Source organism: Vigna radiata, chromosome 5 (genome assembly GCF_000741045.1).
Source record: "Vigna radiata var. radiata cultivar VC1973A chromosome 5, Vradiata_ver6, whole genome shotgun sequence".
Taxonomy (NCBI): Eukaryota; Viridiplantae; Streptophyta; class Magnoliopsida; order Fabales; family Fabaceae; genus Vigna; species Vigna radiata.
The window spans coordinates 20285431-20309930 of NC_028355.1; the positions used below are offsets into that span (position 1 = coordinate 20285431).

Sequence of the window (24500 nt, forward strand, 5' to 3'; positions counted from 1 at the left end):
GTGGTGGTGTCGACGAAGGACTAAAAGTAGTCCCTTTTTAATCGCCAGCAAACCTGTGCCTTGCTTCCAAAATGAAACAATGACATTCAAAATCTCAAGGCTGAAGTTACAAAAAATATTAACATTTAAAAGGAATAAAAAAAAAAGTGAGATTTTTACATAAATGAATAAACTTTTAATTTCTTTGGCCAAGGCTCTGATTACAAATGCATACCTACATAGAATACAACAAAAATGATGAATACAATTATGATGAGCCTACATAATAATAGCAGCAGCACGTCAAAACTTTACTGTTATCCTATCTTTAGATAATTACAAATCAAACCAAGAGAATCATTCTTCCACCTCTGATTGGTAACTAATATCATGAGTACCAAGGGCATCATTCAGTGACGAGACCGATAAATCTGATGACGACTAAGGTTGCTGTCCATTTGAATGGGGGAAAATTTCCGACTGGGCTGTGCTCTCATTTAATCCCAGAGATCACATATTGAAGCAGAGTTTCAATCGATCTTCCAATTGTAGTGTAGATAAATTATTTCTCATGTAAAGTAAGAAACTGGGCACAGGGATATTCGCACAAAAATGCTGGGGGATCGATATCATCAGTATTTATAGCAGGGATTGCCATATCTATGTCTTCAGCAGAAAAAGGAATGCTGCACCAAAAAAATTAAAGGCTAAGAGAGGGGGTCAAAGCTATCCTTGTTTCCAATATATTATAGGTCCTGTGAGAACATTTTATTAATGAGTAAGCAAAGAATCAGTGGTTGTGGCAAATGCATTTCTCCGTCATCCCAAAGAAGAATTAAGTATGCAATGCAATTTAACCTAAACGCACTACATGACATAGTCAGATTAGGCTACTAGACTTAGTTTCAAAATAACATAATAGGCTATTTGTAAAAGCATCTGACAAATAAACTTTTATTGGTACCATGCCAATAATAAGAACGCCAGTCACTTGTTAAAACTACAAAGAACTAAAAAGAACTGATATTGCTGAAAGCAAAGCACCTCATATCATCGTCCAACAAGAAAGAATTAGTTGTCAAATTCTGATTGTCCCTGCCCACAATGTCCCTCATTTGATTAACTACCTGTTCACCATAAGTAGTTCAGAACTCCAAGGATACTACCACAACATAAAAGTACTTTAAATCAATTCAAAACACAACTTGCCTCGTTGGACACACTTTGGGTTGCATATTTGTCGTCCCAGTACATAGTACAGATCCGATAAATTTGCCTCACTGTTAGTGCCTGTTAAAGTGAACTAGAAATAGGTTAATCCTTCTATAAACAGTATTTTTTTCAGCAAAAGTACAAAAGAGAATATTAGGGGAAACTTCCTTCCAACACAGCATTGACAATCCAACTGTTACCCAGGTATTTATTATATACGTCAGGCCAAAAAGACTCCACATATTTACTTGAAAGAAACTAATAATTTAAGAAATAAATGTATCAATTATATTGGAGCAAACATTGACTTTCATATATAGCTATTTTATACCATCAACATTTCTTCATCTAACTTCGAACGAATTTTCACTTCAGCCAAATTATTGAATCAATGAAAAACAATGACAGAAACAAGAACCCCCGGGTCATGGTCACAAATTTCTTAATTGCAGGTTCAATTTCTCAGGCATATTCACGAAACGGAACTTTAAATCATTTGAGATGAAAAACTATTCAGTATAAACGTGTGATAAAAGAGATGTTGCAATCATTAAGAACAATATAATTTTTATAATACCGGACAAAGATCCTGCCGAATTTCTTCCAAAGATTTTTTTCTCTTCTGGTGTATTACCTGTACAATTAAAATAAATATGGCATATCAGTGCTATTTGAGGGAAAAAAAAGTACAACTAAGGTAGTGCTCGTACCAGAAACCCAACAGCTTGCCTTATATAGTTCAGTTCGTGCCAGGATGTTCCTGCATACTAAATTCCAGAAGTACCTAGTTAAACCTTAAAATTAAAATCATGCAGTAATAGCAAGCTCACTTTACCTCCTCCTTTGCATTAACTATCCATTTCTCCAGTTCTGCAAGCCCAGACTTTACATATTCACCATTTGAGAAAGTGCAACATTCACGTCGCAACAGAAGGCTAAAAGATATTATGGGCAAATTCAATTAAAAACTAGAGAACTGAACTACAGAAAGCAATTCAACAAACAAAGCAAATTACTGATTGAGGCAACAGAAAAACTTAATCTAGTAGATAGGGGATTTTACCTATTGAAGAGTGTAATGTTGGTGAAGGAAAAAACCTGAGTAACCAGCTTGCGGATGAAAAAGGATGGTACCTGAACACACAGCCTTTGGTAAGAAAAGACCAAGGGAAACAAATAGATCACATTGAATGGTTGATCCCTATTGAAACAAACAGCTAAATGCATAACCATAAATTATAACTGCTCATTTATTTTCTAATAGAAATGGGAATTCTATTAATTATGTTCTCAACATAAAGTGTGTAGAAAAAGCACTCTAGGTTTCAAAGAATTACAATATTTCAGTTCACCACTCCAAAGCTTTAACTAAAGTTGGCATAACTAAAAAATAGGAAACAATTAAGAAATCATAGTGTGTAAAACTTATACATCCCCATTTCATGCAATTTTTACTGAAACATGATTAAATTTTTGGACAAGTAAAGCATTTATAAACTTGGAAAAGTAATATACAAAAAGAGAACAAGAAAACCTCCAGAACTAACAATGAGGCAGCAACAACAATAGGAACAAGAGGCATTCCAAGCCAGTCTCTTCAAATAAAAGAGACACCCAACTAAAAGGACCTTGAGAAAAACACCACATAGCCAGTTAAACTACTCAGTCCCAGAAAAGGTCAGTTGAAGATTGTCAATATTTTGGAAACCAAACTGGTCATTAAACAGGTAAATGCACCGGTTCAATAATAAATGAGCTAACTGTGATTGAACCAGTAAAATAAACAATATTTTTTCAAAGTTACCACATTATATTAAAAAATGATCAATAAAAAACAACATTATAAATTAAAAAACACTTTTAAATGCCAAAACTTATAAGTTACAACACTAACATTCAAAACTCACAAAGTAAAATTAAATTTGACAATATTTAAGTTCAACAATATCCATTAACAATAGTAACATCTACAATTAGAAACTAAGTAATTCATATACCAGTCATCATAACATAGTATTCATTAAGGTTGATTTCATATTAAAACATGTTATAGACATTTCTAAAATGAAACCAGTATTTTGAAGAACTAGTTAAACTAGTTGAACCACCAGTTTGCCCGAATGAAGACTGGTTTTACCAGTTCTTGTTCCATTCTTTCACGTAATAGCTATGTGGTTCCTTTGAACAGGATGGTAGGCCAGTTCCCAGTTGGTTCAGTTTGGTTTTGATAACCATGGTTCAAAATAAGGAAACCCTTACATCTCTTGTCGCAATGACCAAACAAATGCTTACAAAGACTGGACTGGAAAGAATAGCGCACATCAGATAGTGACAAACAAATCAATAAATAGCATACATGATTTACACGCATTCTGCTCATGAGTGAATCCAAAAATTTGATGATGTTGTCCCATTGAGCAACAGGTGATTGTGGAGGAAGCCCACCAGGAGACTTAGATAATTTTCCACCTAGCATCCGACCTGTTTTAGGTGCCTAAAAAGTATCATATATAATAAGAAACATGATTACACAAAGTATCATTATTAAAGCTTGACAGAAACAAAAAGCACTTTCCCACTTAGTGAGATTTGATGACATGAATCATACAACACTTTATATTTTAGCATAAATAAAGTCTACAGAGAAACTGGCACTTGTATAGTGATGCTATAATATAAACATTCATTTTTTTATATAAAAAAAATATATATAGCAGCAGTTGAAAGAAAACAATCTCCAAAGCAGTAACATCATCAATGCAAATAATGGGTGAATTGGTTATCACTAGGCTAAACAAAGACATCTCCCCCAGTCTCAAGCATTCCCAAGGTTTTCAATTCTTGTGTTTCAATGCATCACAGTAGCCACAAGAAAAGAAGTTAACCATCAAAATCAAAGTGTTTCCTTGAACAAGCAAATAAAACACCCTTCAACAAATAAAATTGTTTCTTTGTACAAGCAAAGTAGCCACAAGAAGTTAAACATCAAAGTGAAATTTGTTTCCTTGTGCAAGCAAATAAGAACAACTCTTCGATTATCAGAATTGTTTCTTTGCATTGCTCTATAAACTCCTAAATATGGAACTTAAATTGCAAATCAAGCAATGAAATAAAGTCAAACAGCCATTATACAATGATCCAGGATTTAAAACTTAATAGTACAATATAACCAAGAATAAAACAACATCGATGCACAAAATAGTACTAGGCAAATTAAGTGACACATTGCTTGAATCCCCAAAAGTATCAGCTAGGACCACCTGAATACATGATGCAAGAAGTGGAGAAAGCTCCTTTTTCAAATTATCACGTATAAGGCCATAAATCTTCTCTACACAAGCAGTTAGCTGTTGTTTAAAAAGAATAGCTGGATATCTTGCTTCCACATGTACTGTACTATCATCATATCCAATAAGCTTCAATGGAGACCTCAGCTTCTGAAAAATGGCATCAAACCAAACTGAATAAGGAAGTAGATAAAGAAAGCATGTGCTGGGAGACCAGCTAGAGTGAAATGCAAAATCTAAAGGGAAAACAAAATCATGGCGACAAAGGCAAATAAATCAACAGATAAAAACATTGCAACAGTCAACACAACCTTTAAAAGAATCCAATAATTGCTATTTATATAATTCATAGAATGATCAGTAATTGTAAGTTGAAGATACAACAAAATGATCAAATCATCGAATAAGCAATGATTTCTCTTAGCACCAGATAAGCAAAGCTTGTTAAAAGAGGAATCTTTAGAAGAAAGAAAATGCTAGCAATAAGGGTTTCAAAAGTGTTGATAAAGTTGAAATCGTTGCAGGCTGTGTCTATGAAGATAGCACAATACTACACTATCATTCAATGACTCAGTGTTCTGCATAGAATCATGGCACAAGACCAGTACTGGGACGGAAATTAGCAGAATCACGGCCCAAGACCATTACTTGGAATAAAACAGGTAGTTGGTAGTTTTCTAAAGCAAAATGATATTTCAGTTTGACAAGTGTGCATGTTCAGAGCTTTAATAAAAAAGTATTGATGTATCTTCACCTAACTGTTCGAGATTTTGGGAAACTTGGTTAATGACATGGGGTATACTTGAACTATGAAAGAAAATAAAAAATTACTTTACTGATAACAATCACATGAGTTATATTTTCATTACCTCTATTTGTAAACTCTCTAAAATATGGTTAAATAATAGGAAAATTCAAAAAATAATTTTCTCCACATTACTATGGAAATATTGAAGATATTCTTATCATAATAATATTAATCCTCTATTTACAACAGGTTTTTCAGATTACTGTTCAGTGGCTGAGAGGAGGTAGTAATTAATGTAAATAGGGGGTAAAACTATGAGCAGCACTTAGAGAATGCACCAAGCCTTATTTTATTCAATGCAGCAGTGTACTATGTGGAATGCTAACCGTACAACTTCTGCCAATCTAGTCATTGGAATTTATAATCTCAATAAATCTCTTTTTATGCTAGTTATGGCAGGCAAAAAGAAGTCCAACACTGGCTGCCAAACAATTAAGTGTGGTTCATATTAACATGGTATTAAGTTTTAAGATGGAATCCTTTTTTATCGGCCTATGGCATCAAAGCCATATGGCCCATTGTGAGGTGATCTCCATGGTTGTCATAGTAAGTAACATGCATTTGTGAATGCTGAAATTACTTACAAAACATGTGCATAAAGAGATCGATAAAAGAAAACAAACTCTACATCCAAACATTAATAATTTGTAAGTTCATAACATAATAGATTATTAAAATTCATAACATTATGCAACTGTTTGAACCAAGTCAATCATCACCAACTATTAGGATATTTATCTTATTTATCATCATTATATTGTGTCAAGTGTTATTCTATTTATCATGATTATATTTTATTTTTAGGATTATCCTATTTATCATGTAGTCTTGTATCAATTTATTCTTATAAATAGAAGATTAAGAGAGGGACCAATTAAGTCCTCAAGAATTATTTTACAGTTTCAATCTCAAGTAAAATAGAAGAAAATTTATGATGCACAAGGGAGAAAAGTCTGATATCAGTGTACAAACTTCACTTGATAACTCACATGCCCAATTCGGCTGGTCAAGCCAGATGATCTGGCATAGCGTTGAGCAGTGGCTGTTGAAAAGCCATTTGAATGCAAGTTCCTTTGCAAGAGGCATAGAAGTGCAGATGTATTGGACAGCCAATATGGCAAGATAATGTCATCGTCTCTAACCTGAAACAGATGACACTGAACTCCAATGAATAATTCTCGATGAAAACTACACAGGCACCGTACAACCCAAATACAGTACTATTACCTTTAGGACATCATTAATTCCATCAACAATGAAATCAAATATGGCCGTGCGCTCAGATTCAAAGGCATGCCAATGATGAAGACATTTGTATATGATACAAGCTGCCAGAGGTTTACCATTTTTGAACCCCAAATCCTCTTTAATACACCTAGAGAGGAGTTCATTGTTATCCTGCACAACACATGGTATCAATAAACCTACAGGGCACAATGTTTGGCAAATTGTAGATTGAATCCTATCTGTATTTTCCTTGTGGTAACAAACAATTACAGTATTGTGGACGAGCCAAGAAAAGAAAAGGCCAATCAGTCCAAATCCCAGGAGATTAAACCAACACGTTTAAGCTAAACAAGGAAACTGTCAACGGATATTGACAATAATTGCATTTATGATGTGCCCCAGCCCACTTCACCTTCTTGCTAAATTAAAAAATAAGCAATGGCAACCTCTGTCCGGGATTGCTACTTCCGAGAATTTAGAAAAAAATATTGCATGAATTTATTGTATACAGAGCAGTTCTTAACTGCTTTCTTCAGAGTAGTTTGTTAGAAGTCAGCTATATTGTGTACAGCTACCTTTTAAAGCAACCATCTGAAATTTGAAAACAAGAGGCTGAAGCACAAATAATACCTGGTGCTTCTCTGCCGTTAATTTTGATCTACGAGAGTCTGAGAAACTTCCATGTGTAAAAGAGGAAATAAGTTTTGTAGGTGTGGGCGATTCCTGTATCAAATTGGAAGCAATGAAAAACAACTATAATTGTGCTCAATAATTATTTTCAACAGAAGCCAATAATGCAGCATCTTACAAATATGGGCTTTTGATCAGTGCAGGGAGCTACTGCATTTGGTTGTTTCTGTTTCAGAAAGCAAATTAAATAGATATGTCACAATACCCAATCAAATATTTTTGCAACATTTAAAACATTTATATATTGGCTATACGGGAAATGGAAACCCAAAGATACAATTTCTGTAAATGTTAATTGATATCAACATCAATTTGCATGAGGAAACTTACTTCTGAAAATGACTTTGTTAAACCTCGATAGTTACTCTTAGGAGATACAGTTAAGGCTTTCTGACGAAGCACATGATTTTCATCCTCTAAACTAAATAGCTTTTCCTGGAGGCTATATTAAAATTAAAATACAAGTAGAAAAATCAGAATTACAAACAAATTTAAGTAAACTACTGCACAATATTAAAATTTTTAAAAGAACCAAACTCTAATAAAAGAAAGAAAAATACATTGGAAGGGAAAGACAAGATCCAGCACATTTGGCACTTGAATTAAATCAATTTGTAAAATAGGATAAATGAAAGTAGAAGAGGCACCTTTTCACATCTTGCCCAAGTTGAGAACACTTGTGTTCAAACTCCCTCATTTTCAGAATGGTTTTGTCATGGTCTTTCCGAGCACTAACAAGTTCAAGCTCCAAAGCCATGCTCTTCTTTTCAAAAGCCTCCAGTGAACCCTACAATATCAGATAAGCAATCTATATAACATAATTTATTAGAGAAACCAGACAAAACAGAAAGTGAGGCAAGAAAATGTCATTAACCATTTGTTTTCAAAGCATATACTACTAAATGAATGAGCTCATATGTAACACACTACTTCATCAACAACCATTCTTATTTCTGCAATTTATGACATGAGTCTACTTTAGAGAAGTGAATAGGTTACCCCACATTTTGGGGACTTTTATTCTAGCCCTCGTCAGTCTTTGGGTAGATTATGCAAATTTTCTAAATATGTGAAGCCAAAATCTTACTAGAAGCTTATTAAGTTCAAAAGGTTAGGCTTGAATGTCCTCCCAAAAGCCTCAGATTATAACAATATGTATTAAAATTTTTACTACCTATTGGTCTATTTAAATACTTAAATACCACAAGCCTACAAATAACATTAATCAACTTAGGTATGCATGTCACCTTAGTTAATAGGTTTTATTAAAACTAAATAGAGCTTTTTAATGGCTTCGTGACCAAGCAACGCCTCAAAACAAGACTTATATAAGGTAAACAGGTCTTGGGCATTTTAATTGGGGTAGCAGGCCTAGCTCGGGCCTTGTACAGCATAGCGCAGCCAATATGTACCCCAAATTTGCATACATCATGCAAATTAAGAGGATAACTTCTTGCAATTAAACAATGAAGAGTAAATTTGTAATGTAATTCAATCTAGCTTCTAGACACAGAAATAGAAAATCTTGCCATATAAATTGAATGGTAAGAATAATAAGCACCTTTAATTGAGCATTTTCCTTTTGCACTTCATCCATTGCAACTAGCTCTCTTTCTAAAGAAGATTTTTCCTTTACTGATAACTTCAACTGATTTTGCAAAACTGCATTTCTGTTGCACTCATTAATTGTTGCAAGTTTAGCTGCATCTAATTCAAGATTCAGAGCCTCCACCATCTTCTGTAATTTGGAAATCTCAACATGCTTAACCTCTTCATTAGAAATCTGCATTATAATGAAGAAAACAATATCATAAGTTTCCCAAATCTCACATGCATAAATCAAGCTTCATCTTTAATGTACTGGAATGAACTGATGGTCAAACATACTATTTGTCTAAAATTGACACATCACAAATTAAATTAAATGGCAGAAATTTAAAAACATAACCAACAATTTATAGTAAAAACTGACAATCCGGTATATGAACACTTGTATATTTTAATAAAAGAAATTATATTAGTTATAAAGATAAAGCAAAAAAAAGATGGAGGAAAAGAAATTCCAATACCAGAAAATAAAAACAAGAAATACACAAATCAGGATTGAAAACATGAATTGTTAATTTAATTTTTGAATTGTGAATATGCCTCAAATCATAAGACATAGAAACAATGAAAAATAGCTTAAAATATATAATTTAGTGTTAAATCTCCTAATTTAAAACTGACAACAATTTAACCATTAATGAAAAACCCTTAACACAATAACCAAGTGCACTCATAAGCAAAATTTACTGCATGTCCCTACTAAATGCGAGTTCATCCAGAGAACAATACACAGTGTGGACATTCCACTTTATGTGTAATCTATTAAGCGTGCTAGTAGCACAAACTTTCCAAGAAATACTATACAATTAACTTAAATTTATTAGAAACACGATATTACAAGTGAGACTTGTTAACCAGAAAGTGAAACGGATTATACTACAAGTTACAACAAATTTCACCGATTGGAAAGGATGTATAAGGACATGTTGGAAAAGGGGGCATTAAACTCGGCTGCTAGCATTTCTTGCAATCTATTATTAAGAACAATACCATGTTCTGCTTAGCATTCTTCTTTCCCACATAGAAGCGACATAAAAATACTGCATGAAACCCTTGAATTAGTAAAAGAAAAATATATAGCCAAATAAGGTGGACGTGGAGTGAAGGCAATTGTTTGAAGCCTCCGTTTCAAACAAATGAGGGAGGATGACTAGTATACGCAATTCCATAGAGGGATGCAAACATATAAATGGAAGAATCAAATAAATTGTATTTACCACCACTCCCTTCGGTTTCCTTTGTAAAAATATAAAATAGACATTCATATGGATACATCCTTGTATGTCATGTGCACAGCAAAGGAAAATATTATATAGACTGTACAATACATTATATGGAGATGGACCTAGAACCATATATTGAAAATACAGCCAACACTCCTTCTCAATTTGGTGCATATGATGTGATGCACCAAGTTACAAATATAATCAATTATACGACAAAGCAATGCTGTGGTGAGGACATCTGTCAACTAATCATTAGAGTTAACAAAATCAGAAGTAATGTCTCAAGATATAATCTTTTCACAAATGAACTGTCAGTCCATCTTAGGATGATTGGTTCCCTCAAAAGGCAGCTTTGCTATCACAAACGAGAGAAATCTCCTAATTTAGAATAGCAATAACAGCATTCCAACAATACATCCCCCCTGGAGAGCAATGATTTCAAACTAGGCTATGATAACATGTATAAATATATGATACATAATCTTAGGAATGAATCTTCATGTGTCATGAGCAGAACAAATATACAAAACCACAGATATACCATGAGAATAATTATTAGCAATATGAGACAACAATACCAATGTATATTCCAGAAACAATAGTACACTACAAAATCTCAAATCATTTGACTCCCGAAATAAAAAACATATTCATGACATTAGCGAAAGGAAAATTTAATAGAATGTGATGCAGAAACAAAACATCCTGTCAAAAAATACTTATCCTATCTGTATGTATGAACGAAATTTGAACACATCCACGCCAAAACATCTGTTCTTTTTTGGATGTAATACCCTAATTTTTTTCTCTAGATGCAAACGCCATGTAAGCTCTTCCAATTGTTTCTCAAGTTTATTCTTAGCTAAACGCAAGGCTCCCGCTTCATTAGCCTCCTAAAAAAGATAAAAAAATGTAGTGAGAACAACTTCTGATGCATTTTCCCCTCCCATGGATAAAAGAAAGAAACCCTTACTTGCTTAAGTCTACGAAGCTCTCTTTTTGCTTGTCTGCATCGCCAAAGGCATTGCATTGCTACAACTGAATTTTGATGTTTTAGGAATGCAGATCGAACCTTGCACATCCTCCAATAGGCCTATGTATGAAGCTTACACATTATAAACAAAAAATACAACATAACCAATTGAAAGGGAACAATAGAAAGAATATAATGCCTTATCATATCTAAACATGCATAATTACACACAAGCATAATTCAATGCTAAAATGAAGAACGTGCAATTGCTTTGACATTATAAAGGTCATGTTACTACTCTATCTCTTTGGTAAAATACCTGAATGTAAGTAGCAGCTTTGTGCTCCTTTCTACGCAACAACCTTTGTCGAGTTGTGAAACCACGAACATTGGATTGCACAATAATAGCAGAATAACACAATTTCACATAAGCATGTCTCATCAGACACATACGCCTGTATTTTTGAATGGAAATAGCTGCTGCTGTCTCCCGCTTAAAAGCATATATCTTTCGGCTAATGCAACCTTGTAAGAACAAAAGCTGACAACTAATTATGGAAATGGCAACTCATGCATTTACTGATAGGATTCCTCTAAAGTGAGGTGTACTTTTGAAGAAAAAGTGTAGCTACAACCATTGATTAGAAAATCAACTGTTGAGATCATGAACCAACACATGGACATGTAAAAAAACTATAAAGATATGAAAACTACCACCGTTGATTTTCTATATAATATTCATAAAAGACATGGTAATAGCTGTTGCTGCTGCACCTTCCTCACTTTAGAGGAGCTAAATCCTACAAACATTTTACAGATTCTAAACATACATGACATATGCTTGCAATAAATACTATCATTCAGTTCACAAACGCTGAAACTAGCCAATGGCCAATGCAATACAAATCAAGGATTACTTTAAGCGAAAGGAATGCATTATGTTCCATAAAAAATAACATCTGAGAAACGTTTTAGTTAAACATAAACAAAGCTGACCCCTGCAGCATGCTTGAAGAGAAAGTGTAGCGGCACAAATTGAGATGAAATCCCTGCGAGCAATAAACATCCGCAGTTGACGCTGAATACATTTTGCAGCATTGTCCAAAACTTCAGCACGTCGAGAGTCTAAAATGCAAATTTGACCGGCCCTCAGAAACACTTTGGTCCTACCTAACTGAACAACAAAGATTAAAAAGTAATTAAAGAATGACCAACATAAATTTATTTATGCTTTCAGACCCAGAGCTGAAAAACAAAAGTATGCACAGTACCAAAGAAGCACACCTGAAAATTCTCAAGCTTTAGCTTTTGCAATATTTTCAGGGTTACAGCTTTATCATCGTAACTGTCAGCACAAAAATTGTAACCAAACATTGATCAGAAATGAAAAAATTATCAAATAAGAAACTTGAATTGCTGCAATTGCATTCACATAATTAAAATTGCATATATACTAATACAAACAGTCCAATAGTGCGAGATAATAGATGTAAACATGATGAAAAGGAAGAATAAAAATTTAGAATAAGATGTAAAATCAACTTACTTTTCGTTTGTCATTTGGTTTAGTAAATTAAAACCCCCAATAAAACTGGATATATCACCAACAACATTTTTATAACCAGACCAAGTTCTCTAGTTCAAGCACATAATAGAACAAGCCCACGATATGGCCAAGTTAATAAATAGATCAACTTTTGAACTAATTGCTAACCAAACAAACCAGCAAATCTAGGAAAAATTAACAGAAGCAATCCCAGCTTTATAGGAGTAATTCAAAGGTTCCCATCACTTCCAAAAAAATTAAATTAGTAAAGACTCATGCAATTATACAGTTAAACTGAGTCAATCCATAAAATTAAAAAAATCACCTTCCATCCATAAATTCGGGAGCTATTAATCCATAGCGGTCTACAAACTCTGAGTATATCCTACGAGTGGGGTAACCTGCCAAACTTATTCTAACAGCCTCAAGGACACCCTAAATAAAAATAAAGTCATAGAAGAAATGTTAATAAATGTGACCATACTAAGAAGTAAATTTAGACAAGAAAATAATGGCAGCCTTGTCAGTATGAAAAACTGAACCAAACCCGCTGCAATTTTTGTATGCATGAAAACATGTAGGTGCAATTGTAAATCAGACACTTCAGCAGATTGAGGAATGGAAGGGATGAGATTTGAGTTCCCATGAGAGAATATTAAACAGATTGCAAGAAAGGTCAGGGTTCATTTCAAGAAAGTTCAGATCCCATCATAAAGAATTTTCAAGAGAGAAATAAACTAATAATGGAGTTCTTCATTTCAATCGACCCACTGAAAATCCTAATGCATGGGGAGCATTTATACTGGCTGCATTCATTGGTACAGCTATACTAACGCTGATAACAGACTTAACAAACTATGACAAACTGAAAATATTTTGTTTATTAACAGTGATAACTGTAATATTTTGCCTATTATCAAATAAGTGTGATTAAAAACCTTTCTAATTTGAGTAGGAAAAAAAGGCTACATCAAGTTTAATCAGGCCGACTTGGAGAAGATCTTTGGAAAATTCAATGCACTAACACACAAAAGATATTCACCACCTCCAAAAGGAAAAACCACAAAAGTAACTTGATCTTGTACCCCTACAGTAACATTTGGTAAAACTAAACAATTCCTTTGACCAAGTCATTAGCAAACAGCAATCAAGGAAACAAATTCAATAATTGGCTTACTGGCAATATAGTAAAGAAGTTTGAATATTTAACAACTGACCCCACAACGTAATTGGTGTATGACACTAGTATTCTCAAACTTTTGTGGTCGATTCAAAGAACTTGGCTTGACACAACGAATGTAATGAGGTTCTGTTGTGTTAAGTGTTTCCATGAGTGCTTGCAGTTGTTGCTGAAGTCCCCATCCACCAATGTCACACACAAAACAAGAAACAGAAAAGGATCAACATCACAAAATTAACGTTCAAATACTTTGTTCACAATAATGACTCCCCTCAAATTCAGTAACTCACGAAAACAAATAGACATTCACACCTTAAATCTGGAAGCCACAGAAGAAAACTTGTATGATGACCTTGAAGATTCCTCTGTTAGCAAAGGAAAAAGAGCCGACACAAATGGCAACTTTGAAGAGGATAATAGATTACAATGTTCTACAACTACATAATCACGATTTTTGTCTAAGAATGTCTCTGTATGGTAAGTGACCTGCATAAAAGTATTAGATGATATACTGCCAAGATAATTCATTTTCAAAACAAGAGAAAGTACTGAAACATTAAATTACCTTTCCAGCATAATGAGAAAGGGTAAAATCTGTTTCTGAAAACTTCTCCTTTTCTAACCGAGGGTGTGACAGGAAGTGTTTAAACAACTTGGTAGAGAATGTTTCATGCGTTGATTTTGGAAACATGCTGAAAGTAGACAAATGCAGGATTAAAGATCATTTACAAGTGGGTAACACATAATTATGGACCAATTTGGGTTAAAAAAGTCAAATTGTACCAAGCTTCATCTAACAGAGCAATGATCCCAATGGGTTTCTGCAAAAGAATGCATCAAGTACATGAGAAACTGAAATCTAGAGAGAAAAAATGACTCGTACATAACTATGATGAATGCAACAGAAATTAATTTCCAAATGTTGCTACACAGTTTTCATTTGATATAATTAAAATCATGTGAACCCTAGTATGCAGATCTTACCAACTAGTCCTAAAAGAACCCAATCCAATACTTATTTCCAACATTATGTCAAAATCATATATATGTTAGATCCAAACATTAGACCAAAAGCATAGAATAAGACAAAGAAGGAATTGATATAATGTGGTCTAGTTAACTAGTTGCTTTCTGTTTCAGAGAACTAATCTACTTACCACCTGTGTCCTAGGGCTGATTGCCATATGTTGTAACTGACAAGTTATCCAGGCTTACCAATTTAGTACCATAGGTACTTCTGGTTCTCTGTAAATACAGACTAGTCATTTTAATTCAGTTTTTCTCTCATCAATAAAATTGGAATTTTCTCTCCTTTCATGCTTGGTGAATCAATTTCTAATACTTTGTAATGCAAATTCTATTGAAATTCATTATTGCAGCCCACTGAAATAAAGTGACAAAATACATAGCTTATTCACAATACTTTATCCATCAATGTTATAGAAAAACATTATCCTTGCATCATATTACGCAAGAAACAATCAATGTTATATGAAGTGAATGGTGCATGAGAACATAGAATCAGAAAACCTCCATCAAAAGAAATGACTTAGCAAAAACCTTTTCAATCAAATCTAAAACATCTTGGTTGTCTATAAATTCAATGTAGCTCCAGTTAATTTCTTCTTTGGTGTATTCCTCCTGCTCCATCTTGAAAACATGCTGGAAGCAATTACAAGCCGCAAACAAGTTAAAATAATATTTAAAAAAATAAAAGAAACTAACATTTGCACTAAGACACCAAGGCATTGCGTTTGGATAAATAATTGAGTAGCTTCTAATTAGCCAACTAGTATGTTTAGCAAAAAAAAAAAAAAAAACAAGCTACTAAAATTGTTTTATTTGAAGCTTTTTCGAAAAATTTATACACTTAAAATCTCAAATTTCATAGTATAGAAGATTCTTTTGGCCAAAGAAAATTTGCAAACTAATATATATTACTAATTAAAACTTATAAAACTAAATTAAATAAATACTATTATAACATTTGTTAGCATTTATCATATATAGATATAGATATTTTTCTTTTTATTAACATTTTATTAAAATCTCCAATGTCCACTTCGTCATTTATCTCTTAGTTATTTTCTTACATAAATTTTCCTATTTAGAAAAACAAAATTAAGTATAAAATTTTTAAAAAATATTAAAGATATCTTGGTATGATTCCTATAACTTAAAAAAACAAGAATAAAAATATATGAAAAGATACAAAAATATATCAAATTAATTTTTTTAAAATACTGTGCAATTAAGATGAAAGAGTAATATTGTCATACACACATGTATATTTTTTCATATCACAATATACTTTGATCCACCTTAAACATAACATAGAATAACATATGTATATGTATATGTATATGTATGTATATATCTATATATATATATATATATATATATATATATATATATATATATATATATATATATATATATATATAATCTAACAATTATTTGGTGTGCATCAACATTGAAATAGTATACGAGTTTGTCACACTCTTACTCTATCATGCTGGCAATAACTATTACATCCTATCATATTTTATCTCATCCAGAGGACCAAACAAGACCCGATAGAAGTAGCATACGACTCATGTTACAAGATATTGGGTGACTTTGTTTGTTCTTATTTTTAAACAAGTGTTTTTTTTTTAACAAAATAAGCAGAACACCTACTTTTTCTGTGTTTGTCTAATCTGTCTACTTTTAAAATAATTAGTTTTCTGCTTTTTTAAATAAGCAAATTCTATCTATTTCTTAAAAAGTGATTATTTCAAAACAAAAATATTTTAGAAACACTTATTTTAAGTTTAAACAAACTGGCTCATTTTTTCCAATACTAATTTGCATACCTGATTAAAATGTTGCTGAAGCTTTTCATTTGCAAAGTTGATGCAGAATTGCTCAAAACTGATGAAATGAACATAATAGGATCAACCAAAAGAATGAAACCACAATAGTTACAAATTAAAATAAAAGCAGCAGAAAATACAATTTAATAATAAAAACTCAATAGGAAAAAGAAACCAATAGACGGTACAACACAGACGTATGAGCACAATTCATTTTTTCTATTAGTGGAAATGCTAAAATTTACAGGAGTGCTATATACAAGTGGCAAAATATTGACAAATCACTAAAAAAGATATTCACAATTCATTTTTTCTACCAAGATATATTTCAACAACTCAAATGCACAGTTAACCCACTCACTTCAACTTTCCACGGTGGATATAACCTAAAAAAATAAAATATACTCCAAGAGATATTTAATTCACAACAATTACCTATTATCCTTAAAACACTCAAAACCATAAATATCCAAAACTCCAATTTGCATCTGGGAATTGATATCTTGGCCCACAGAACTATTGATCTTATCAACAAGCCTGGTAGAGTAACAAATGGTTAGTATTCACCCTAATATGCTCATGATAAAAATATGTTCATCAATTCTGCATTGAACACAAGCATACCAATCAAATAAACGAGCATAGACAGTTTTTGCCAAAGCATCCCGGCCGGCAACAGCAGCATTACAATCAAGAGCTTTGACAATATTTCCTTCTCGGGTTTGTATTGAACGCGTACATAATGTTGCAAGTAGTAGGTTCAAATCACACCTAGATATGGAAAATTTGTAGACATTCAATTAAGTTTAACGAAAAGGACAAAAAGTGAAAACTTACATTAAATCATGTCTAATTACATGTTAAGGAAAATAATTAAGTGACCAATCATCCATCTCATTTGTTATTTTTTTATCTTTTTTTCACAAAGATAAAAGATAACTCCATTAGTAGCAGCACCTGTTCAGACAGAAATCCAATCTCCCACAGACTAAAGAAACCAAATTAATCTAAAGCTTTTTCTCCTTCTTTGAAGTACAAACTCTGAAAACTTAATACTACCTGTATTAGCAAAGTCAATACTCAACAGTAGTTGAAAACTGTATTCACTAACACCTTGGCATTTCATAGTCACCGTTGCACTAATGAGTAGTCGTAAAAAACTTTATTACCCCTTAATTTCCCTGTCTGTTAATGCACCCTACATAGTCATATTATCAAAATCCTACGTGTAGAAATATCATGAATATTTAAAAAATAAATTAACTTGAAAGTCAAATGCAGTTAACTAAGCCGAGTAAAATAATTCAAGTTAAATAATGTTCCTAACAAAAATCACCTACCTGAAAAGATCGGCAGCCATCTGCAAATGAAATCTTGATTTATCATCTTTTAGTACTGATGAGTCATGCTCTTTACCAGGAGAAAATTCAATGTTTCCCAAATGTAAAATTGCAGCCAAGGTGCAAAATATGGCTTCCTGACAATAAAAACAAAGGATAACTGTAAGTAAAGGGTAGCATATCAACAAAATTAATCAAGATAGAAACGAAGAAAGCAAACACTAGTGGTAGCATCATCAAACCTGATCCTCATGACTTATGCCAACAATATCCATTGCTCTCCTTGTCTTCGTGTACTCTTCAGCACTATTTATGCCATCTAATTCGTAGACTTTACTTTGATTCAAATAGTGGAAGTGACTTGGATGTCCCAACTTATACTTCTCTACATCCTAAAAATAAGGCATTCCAATAAAAAAGTATAACAATATAATGATATACTGAAAACAGTAGCCCGAACATGCACAACGCAAAACATTGTTGTATGCTGGATATTACACTTAAATATAATTGCATAAATACTTCACCATGGACTGCATACCCTTTCAGATGCACACAACTGATAAAAGCAGTGATAATTTCGTTCTGGATCTGTTATCTGTACTACTCGTGATCTTTCTAGCAAGTAAGTTCTAATTGCAGCACCAGATATTCTACCATTTGAATCAAATTGAATTTCAACAAACTTCCCAAAACGGCTGCATTCGGGAAAATAGAAATAATGAGGCAATGACCAAGAAAATTTTCAATAAAAGAATATTTGACCTGCTAAACTACTGTTTCATTAAAATGTAAAACCCTGTTAAAACATCCATAACAGAGAGCCTGATTATTCATCATATGCACATAATTAAAAATAAAATATTATCCCACAAAACTGACAAACTTAAGTAGTATTCTTCCACTTTACACACTTAAACCTCAGACTTTAATCTCAAATATGAATACCACAGTTCCTAATTTTAGTCCTTCTGAATCTAATTCCCAGGAAATACACAAGGAAATAAAATTCTATGATGTCACGAATTCTCTTCTCACTTGTATATTTTGAGATTTTAAGTAACAATGCTGCAGTCTGTGGGTGTAAACAAGTGAAACTGAGCAGAGCCAAGAACTAGACTCAACTTAAGAAAAAATTGGGTGGCTCAAGCTTGGCTTATTTATTTAAATGAGACTTATTAAGAGTTGGACTTGTTTAAGAATAATAAAACTTGGATTTAGCTTTTTTAACTCATTTATCACATATACTTTTAAACTGCAAAAACTTTCTTTCAATGATTAAGCAGAACATTTTAGTGATAGATAATAATCTAAATACAAAATGTACTAACATGTGGTATGATATTCTTAAAATCAAATCTATGTAACTATATTTTTTTTATGATAGACACTCACATGAACCATTCATAATGTTACCTTGTAAAGTTGGGCTTAGCACAGTAAAATAACCGAAAGCTTGGTCGATCATGTATTGATTCAGTCAAATAGCTTAGCTTATCTATAACTCAAGTTCATTCCCCGTTCACTATTCTAGTAAAGTCAGGTCTTTAAATAATTGCTATTCCATGAAATGGCACTTTTTAGGTACAAAACTATGTTTCTATGAAGTCAACTATGGTTTTGGATGGATGGACGGTAGATTAAATAGACAAGATTGTGTCTTCAAATAGCATGCTTTAGTTAAAAGATAAGAAAATATCATAAGACAGACCAAAGAAAAATTATATACTTATTTCTTAAATCAAAGTGGAAAGTGAAATATTGGAGATTGGCAGAAGGTCTATATACAAACTATAAAGAACCAAGTTCACCTTGAATTGTCATTCCTGACAGTCCTTGCATTGCCAAATGCCTCTAAGAGTGGATTCGACTGAATCAAGCAAAAATGTTCAATCAGCATTCCTTATTGATAACTAAATGGAATGGAAGTTATAAGTAAAATAATTCTCAAATTCATGATCAATGGAGTTTAAAATTAGCCTACTTCAAGAACTTGTTGTTCAACAGTTCTGTCATCACCAGCAGCACGCCCACCAACAAAGGTAAGATATTGCATAATCAATTTTGTAGTCTCTGTTTTCCCTGCACCACTTTCACCACTAACCAAGATAGATTGGCTTTGACCTCCATTCATCATAGCTCTATATCATGCCCAACAAAAAACTCACTACTCAACATGAAAAGGCAAAGAGTAAATATGACAAAAAAGAAACAAAGTAATGGGCAAGACCAAATACGTACTAACCTATAAGAAGCATCAGCAACAGCATATACATGTGGACTAAGCTCACCAAATGGAGTTCCCTTATACTGCTCCATCATATGAATGTCATACAGATGGGGAAGCTTTGTGAATGGATTAACAGCTATTAAGATGCTCCCTGTATAAGTCTAAGAGAGAAAAACAAGTCAATGGAAAAAGCATAAAATAGTACACAATGCAATGTAAAGGATAGGCATAATAATCCTTGCAAAATATATAAATATATGTGTGTAGATGTGTCTGCATGCATATTGATCGATAAATTTATAAATATATATAAATCACATTGACATATTAAGTAAATGCTAATTGTTCCATCAGTATTGGCTACCTTAACAAGCACTGCACCTCGAATATACTACTGCAAAAGTCCTTAAATGAAAACACCGATTATTTACCTTCATACATTTAAAGATGGTGGCAACAAAGCACATGTCAGCTTATCATACTTATTTACGTTCAAATACCAGCAGATTGGGAAGTGGCTAGGGACAATAGTCGCATACCCAAATGCAATTTTGACAGTAATAATGGGAGTTTGGTTGTCATGAATGGTCGATGTAAGAAATGTTATACTATTTCTCAATCAAAAATCATAATCGGGGGTTGAATTTTAAAAGATTTATTTTAAAGGTATGACCTATCAATGCTAAAAAAGATAGTTATTGTGAAAGATAGCAAACTTATCATATGTGAAAATTTGCAATTGAATGATCGTGTTCGAGTGTACAAATTAATTACCATACGCAGCAATACGTTATTAGCTGACAATATAAAAAACTTTACACTCAACGCATTTCAGTTAAAATCTAACGAAAAATCCTACATTGATAGCATTGTACAGAAAATTGAATATCAATTCACTAATATGGTAATCCCCTAACCCCAACTCGGCTCACCAAAACCCACTTCACACAGCGCAATAACAACTATAAACTCATGCTCATCTCGCCATTAGTACAAATAAAGATTAAGAACACGAAAAAAGAAAAATAACCCCCTAACTCTCCATCCAGTTACCGATAAATCACTTCACTAAAACTCACATAGATATCATTCAGCGCATATCTTCTGCGGAGATTGTACAACACCCCTGGCTCATTCAAGTAAGCCAACCTCGTCATATCTTCCACTCCTCCATGCTCATCTTCGTCCGCATCCCTGGGAAACACGTTCTCGGAAAGAGCAACAACCTGCAACAACAACAACAACACACCTCACAAATTCATCATCCAAATTATGCACCAGCATTCACAATAGCAGCAGAATAAATTAGACAGAAAGAAAACCCTCACCTTATGGCCAGAAGCAGTGGCAACGGTAACTTTCTTTGCTGAAGATTCGACTACTTCAGCTGGAATCCACGCGAAATCCCTGTCGTGAACCCAAACCTTAGTGCCATGGCGCATATTCATGATTGGTTCCTGCAAATGGGAAAAAGAAGTGCAAAATGAAACCCTAGAGAGAGAGAGAGAGAGAGAGAGAAGTTGGAGAGTGAGAGGTAGTACTTACAGGCATGAGGTTGAGGTAGTTCTCTTCTGTTCAGCAGAAAAGTGTGGTTCCCGCCCTATCGGGTGAGGACTATGAGTCAAAAATGGCGAAACTGTACGCTATTTATATCGTATTCGACACGTCACCACCGTACCCAGTTTGGGCTTGTAGTTTTCTTCCTCTTTTCACTCGCGGTTTCGCTTTACCGTATCATCCGCTTCTTTCTTTTGCCATGGTTGCACCAAATTACGTTACAGTTTTAAATTAGATCGATTCTCATGATCTCACAAGTAACTTCCATTTTTTAAACATTAATCATATTTATTTCCCCATGATCATGTTTTTTCATTCATCTTCTTACAGAATTTGAATTCAAAATCTTAACTTTCAGAATTTCTCTTATAATTTAACCTTTGTAATATCATTTCATCAGTCTTGATTTTTTTAAATTACTAAAAATATAAAATTCTAAAAAATACAATCTTAAACCATAGCACATGATAGTTTATTTATTTTTATAATACTTACCTTCAAATTTTTCGAAGAATGTGTTTCTTATTACTTTACAATATACTTTTACGACTTTTTACATATTTGTATAGCTTACCCCTCAGAGCTTAGTATAAGTATTTAAATCGACTGTATAAAAAGTCAAAGATACCTTTGACATACGATTGCGATGTATATAAACTAAAATTAATGAAGAAAAACAGTCACAGCTTTTATAAGGTTTAATTACACTACAATTTCAAAAAAAAAAATACTCTGTAATTTTAAAATGTATTTATGTTTTATTTCTCCAGATATCATTTTTATTATTTTTTATTTTTGCTATAATAAAATTTCAAACTACTGATATCTAAATCTGATGTTTTAATTATTTTCAATATTTTTTACTATTTATTCACCATTTTTATTTTATAACATAATTAAAATACATATACACAGTATTCCTACCATGCACTCGATTTTTCTTTTTTTTTTCTAAAAATCATTTTAAGAGTAAAACAAATTGAAACAAAAATGCCATTGGCATCAACGTGTAAAGGAAGCAAAGGACAATTTTCATCTCTTCCTTCAGTTTTGTTTCTCCTTTGCTTTACGCTTCAATCCTTTATTATTTTTAACCTTTTACTCCACTTTGTTATTGGTTTGGTAAGAGAGATAAAATCACTGAAACAAAATTCCATGCATCATTTTCAATACAATTTTTATTTACTATAAAAAGTACATCATCAATTCATAATTTTTTACACGAAATAATTCGCAAAACTAATCTCTATCTTTAGAAGCTTTACTATGATTCTTGCCAATGTAATCTATGATTGAAGTGCTTTTTACATTAGTGTATTTTGTTTACATAAACGTAATTGAGTTCAATTAATACATTCTATCCTTTAAGAAAAGTTAGACGAATAACTTGCATGGAAATATCCTTCAGTGTTCGACAGAATTGTCCACTAATCAAACGATAAAAGAATGTAATTTAGGGTTCCCCGTTCTTATTGGCAAGGATTAGGAATAAAATGTTAGGCATCATCGCTTTCCTAAGAATGAACCAAAGGGTCTTTAATCTTGTAATCATCAATCCTTTAAGATTACACGACGGTGACAACTTATCTGTGCAAATTGCAATGTAATTTATTGTCTTTTTTCATTAGCATAATAGTATTGTGTCATTAAATGACCTTTGAATAAAGGTAGTACAATTAGTTTAATGAAAAAAGGTAGTACAATTAGTGCAGTGTAGATAAATGTTAGGCATTACACCAAAAAATTACTGGAGTGATTTTGTTCCTAGTTTATCCAGATGGACCATGTTGCATACAAAGTATTTGACATATTTCCTCTGTGACTTAAATATACATTGATTCTTAAAGTGCTCTCACTCGCTGTTTTGAGATATTACTTCTCCAAATTTGAGGAAGAGTTGCGCATCAGAGGTGCTGATGGATGGACAGTTGACCAAGTGTGGAGCTTTAAGATTGGCGTATTCATCCTTGTAGGATTGCATTTTTGCAGATGGCTGTGAATGAGGTAAAAGTACTTGCGTTGGGACTGATTCTTTTGGTGGCACTAGACTCCCCAGAACGCGGGTCACCTCGTGCATTGTGGGTCTATCCACTGGTTGCTTCTTGGTGCACAAAAGAGCAAGCTGAAAAACCTTTTTTACTGCTCCCATGTCCTTGCATGTGGCACTGATATCTGGGTCAACGGTTTCCATTACAGCATCATTAGCTGTCTTGGACAAAATCTACGCAAATAAAGGGACTTAGATGTTAGAATATGAAAATTATGTTAGCAAATGAGTTAGGTATATGCCATAAATTATCGACTAAGGTAACAACACCAAAGGGTAACACTACTCAGCTTATTAATGCTATATATATCATGTCTTTTAAGGTAAAATCTTGTTATGTAGGACCATACAATGCTATGGCTTTACGTCAGATATTAGAAATATAACTTATTTTTTGTATTTAACTATCTCAAAGCTCGTGATGGGGCAAGAGAGATGACAGACAAGAATTGTTTTAAAATGAATGGAAGATTCACCAGATGATGAAGGTTTGATTCGTTTTCCACAGCTTTCCTCCCAGTTAGAAGCTCAAGTAATACAATACCGTAGCTATACACATCAGACTTCTCAGTGAGACGAGAAGTTCTAGCATACTCGGGGTCTATGTAGCCAATGGTGCCCATTATGTAAGTGGAAGTGTGGGACTTAGAAGGGCATAGACTCTTTGCAATGCCAAAATCGGTGAGATGGGGCTCCAAGTCTTTGTCTAGTAATATATTAGACGACTTCACATCC

At 33.0% G+C, this 24500-nt stretch overlaps 2 protein-coding genes across 4 annotated transcripts in view; both read right to left on the reverse strand.

Annotated features, from left to right (window-relative positions):
• Window positions 1–135: 135 nt before the first annotated feature.
• Window positions 136–21917, reverse strand: LOC106760902 (myosin-15). Of its 3 annotated transcripts, XM_014644341.2 has the most exons (39): window positions 21707–21917; window positions 21490–21618; window positions 21241–21387; window positions 20177–20322; window positions 19916–20072; window positions 19743–19801; window positions 18473–18629; window positions 18174–18323; window positions 17932–18068; window positions 17216–17362; window positions 17027–17128; window positions 16592–16649; window positions 15297–15398; window positions 14520–14557; window positions 14302–14428; window positions 14049–14222; window positions 13774–13905; window positions 12882–12991; window positions 12295–12355; window positions 12007–12184; window positions 11330–11535; window positions 11011–11130; window positions 10832–10930; window positions 8765–8986; window positions 7851–7990; window positions 7534–7645; window positions 7322–7369; window positions 7144–7236; window positions 6514–6684; window positions 6276–6428; window positions 4452–4628; window positions 3548–3685; window positions 2255–2325; window positions 2027–2126; window positions 1902–1958; window positions 1769–1825; window positions 1189–1269; window positions 1024–1106; window positions 136–665 (listed from the first exon to the last, which is right to left on the reverse strand). In XM_014644341.2, exons 1-39 carry the CDS (start codon window positions 21710–21712, stop codon window positions 542–544), a joined length of 4569 nt encoding a protein of 1522 aa, XP_014499827.1. In that variant the 5' UTR covers window positions 21713–21917; the 3' UTR covers window positions 136–541. The 3 variants fall into 3 exon arrangements, 2 of the variants coding, with proteins under 2 accessions (XP_014499827.1, XP_014499828.1); XR_002667902.1 differs by lacking the exons at window positions 136–665; window positions 1024–1106 and having other exon boundaries at window positions 1234–1269; window positions 1921–1958; XM_014644342.2 differs by lacking the exons at window positions 21241–21387; window positions 21490–21618; window positions 21707–21917 and having other exon boundaries at window positions 19916–20098; window positions 20177–20285.
• A 1389-nt stretch (window positions 21918–23306) lies between these two features.
• LOC106760433 (LRR receptor-like serine/threonine-protein kinase ERECTA) overlaps window positions 23307–24500 on the reverse strand; it is a 7785-nt gene continuing 6591 nt past the window's right edge. The window contains exons 20-21 of the mRNA XM_022780243.1: window positions 24242–24499; window positions 23307–23939 (exon numbers count right to left, since the gene is read on the reverse strand). Coding sequence (XP_022635964.1) covers window positions 23571–23939; window positions 24242–24499 — 627 coding nt within the window. The 3' untranslated portion in view covers window positions 23307–23570. The remainder of the gene's footprint in view (window positions 23940–24241; window position 24500) is intronic.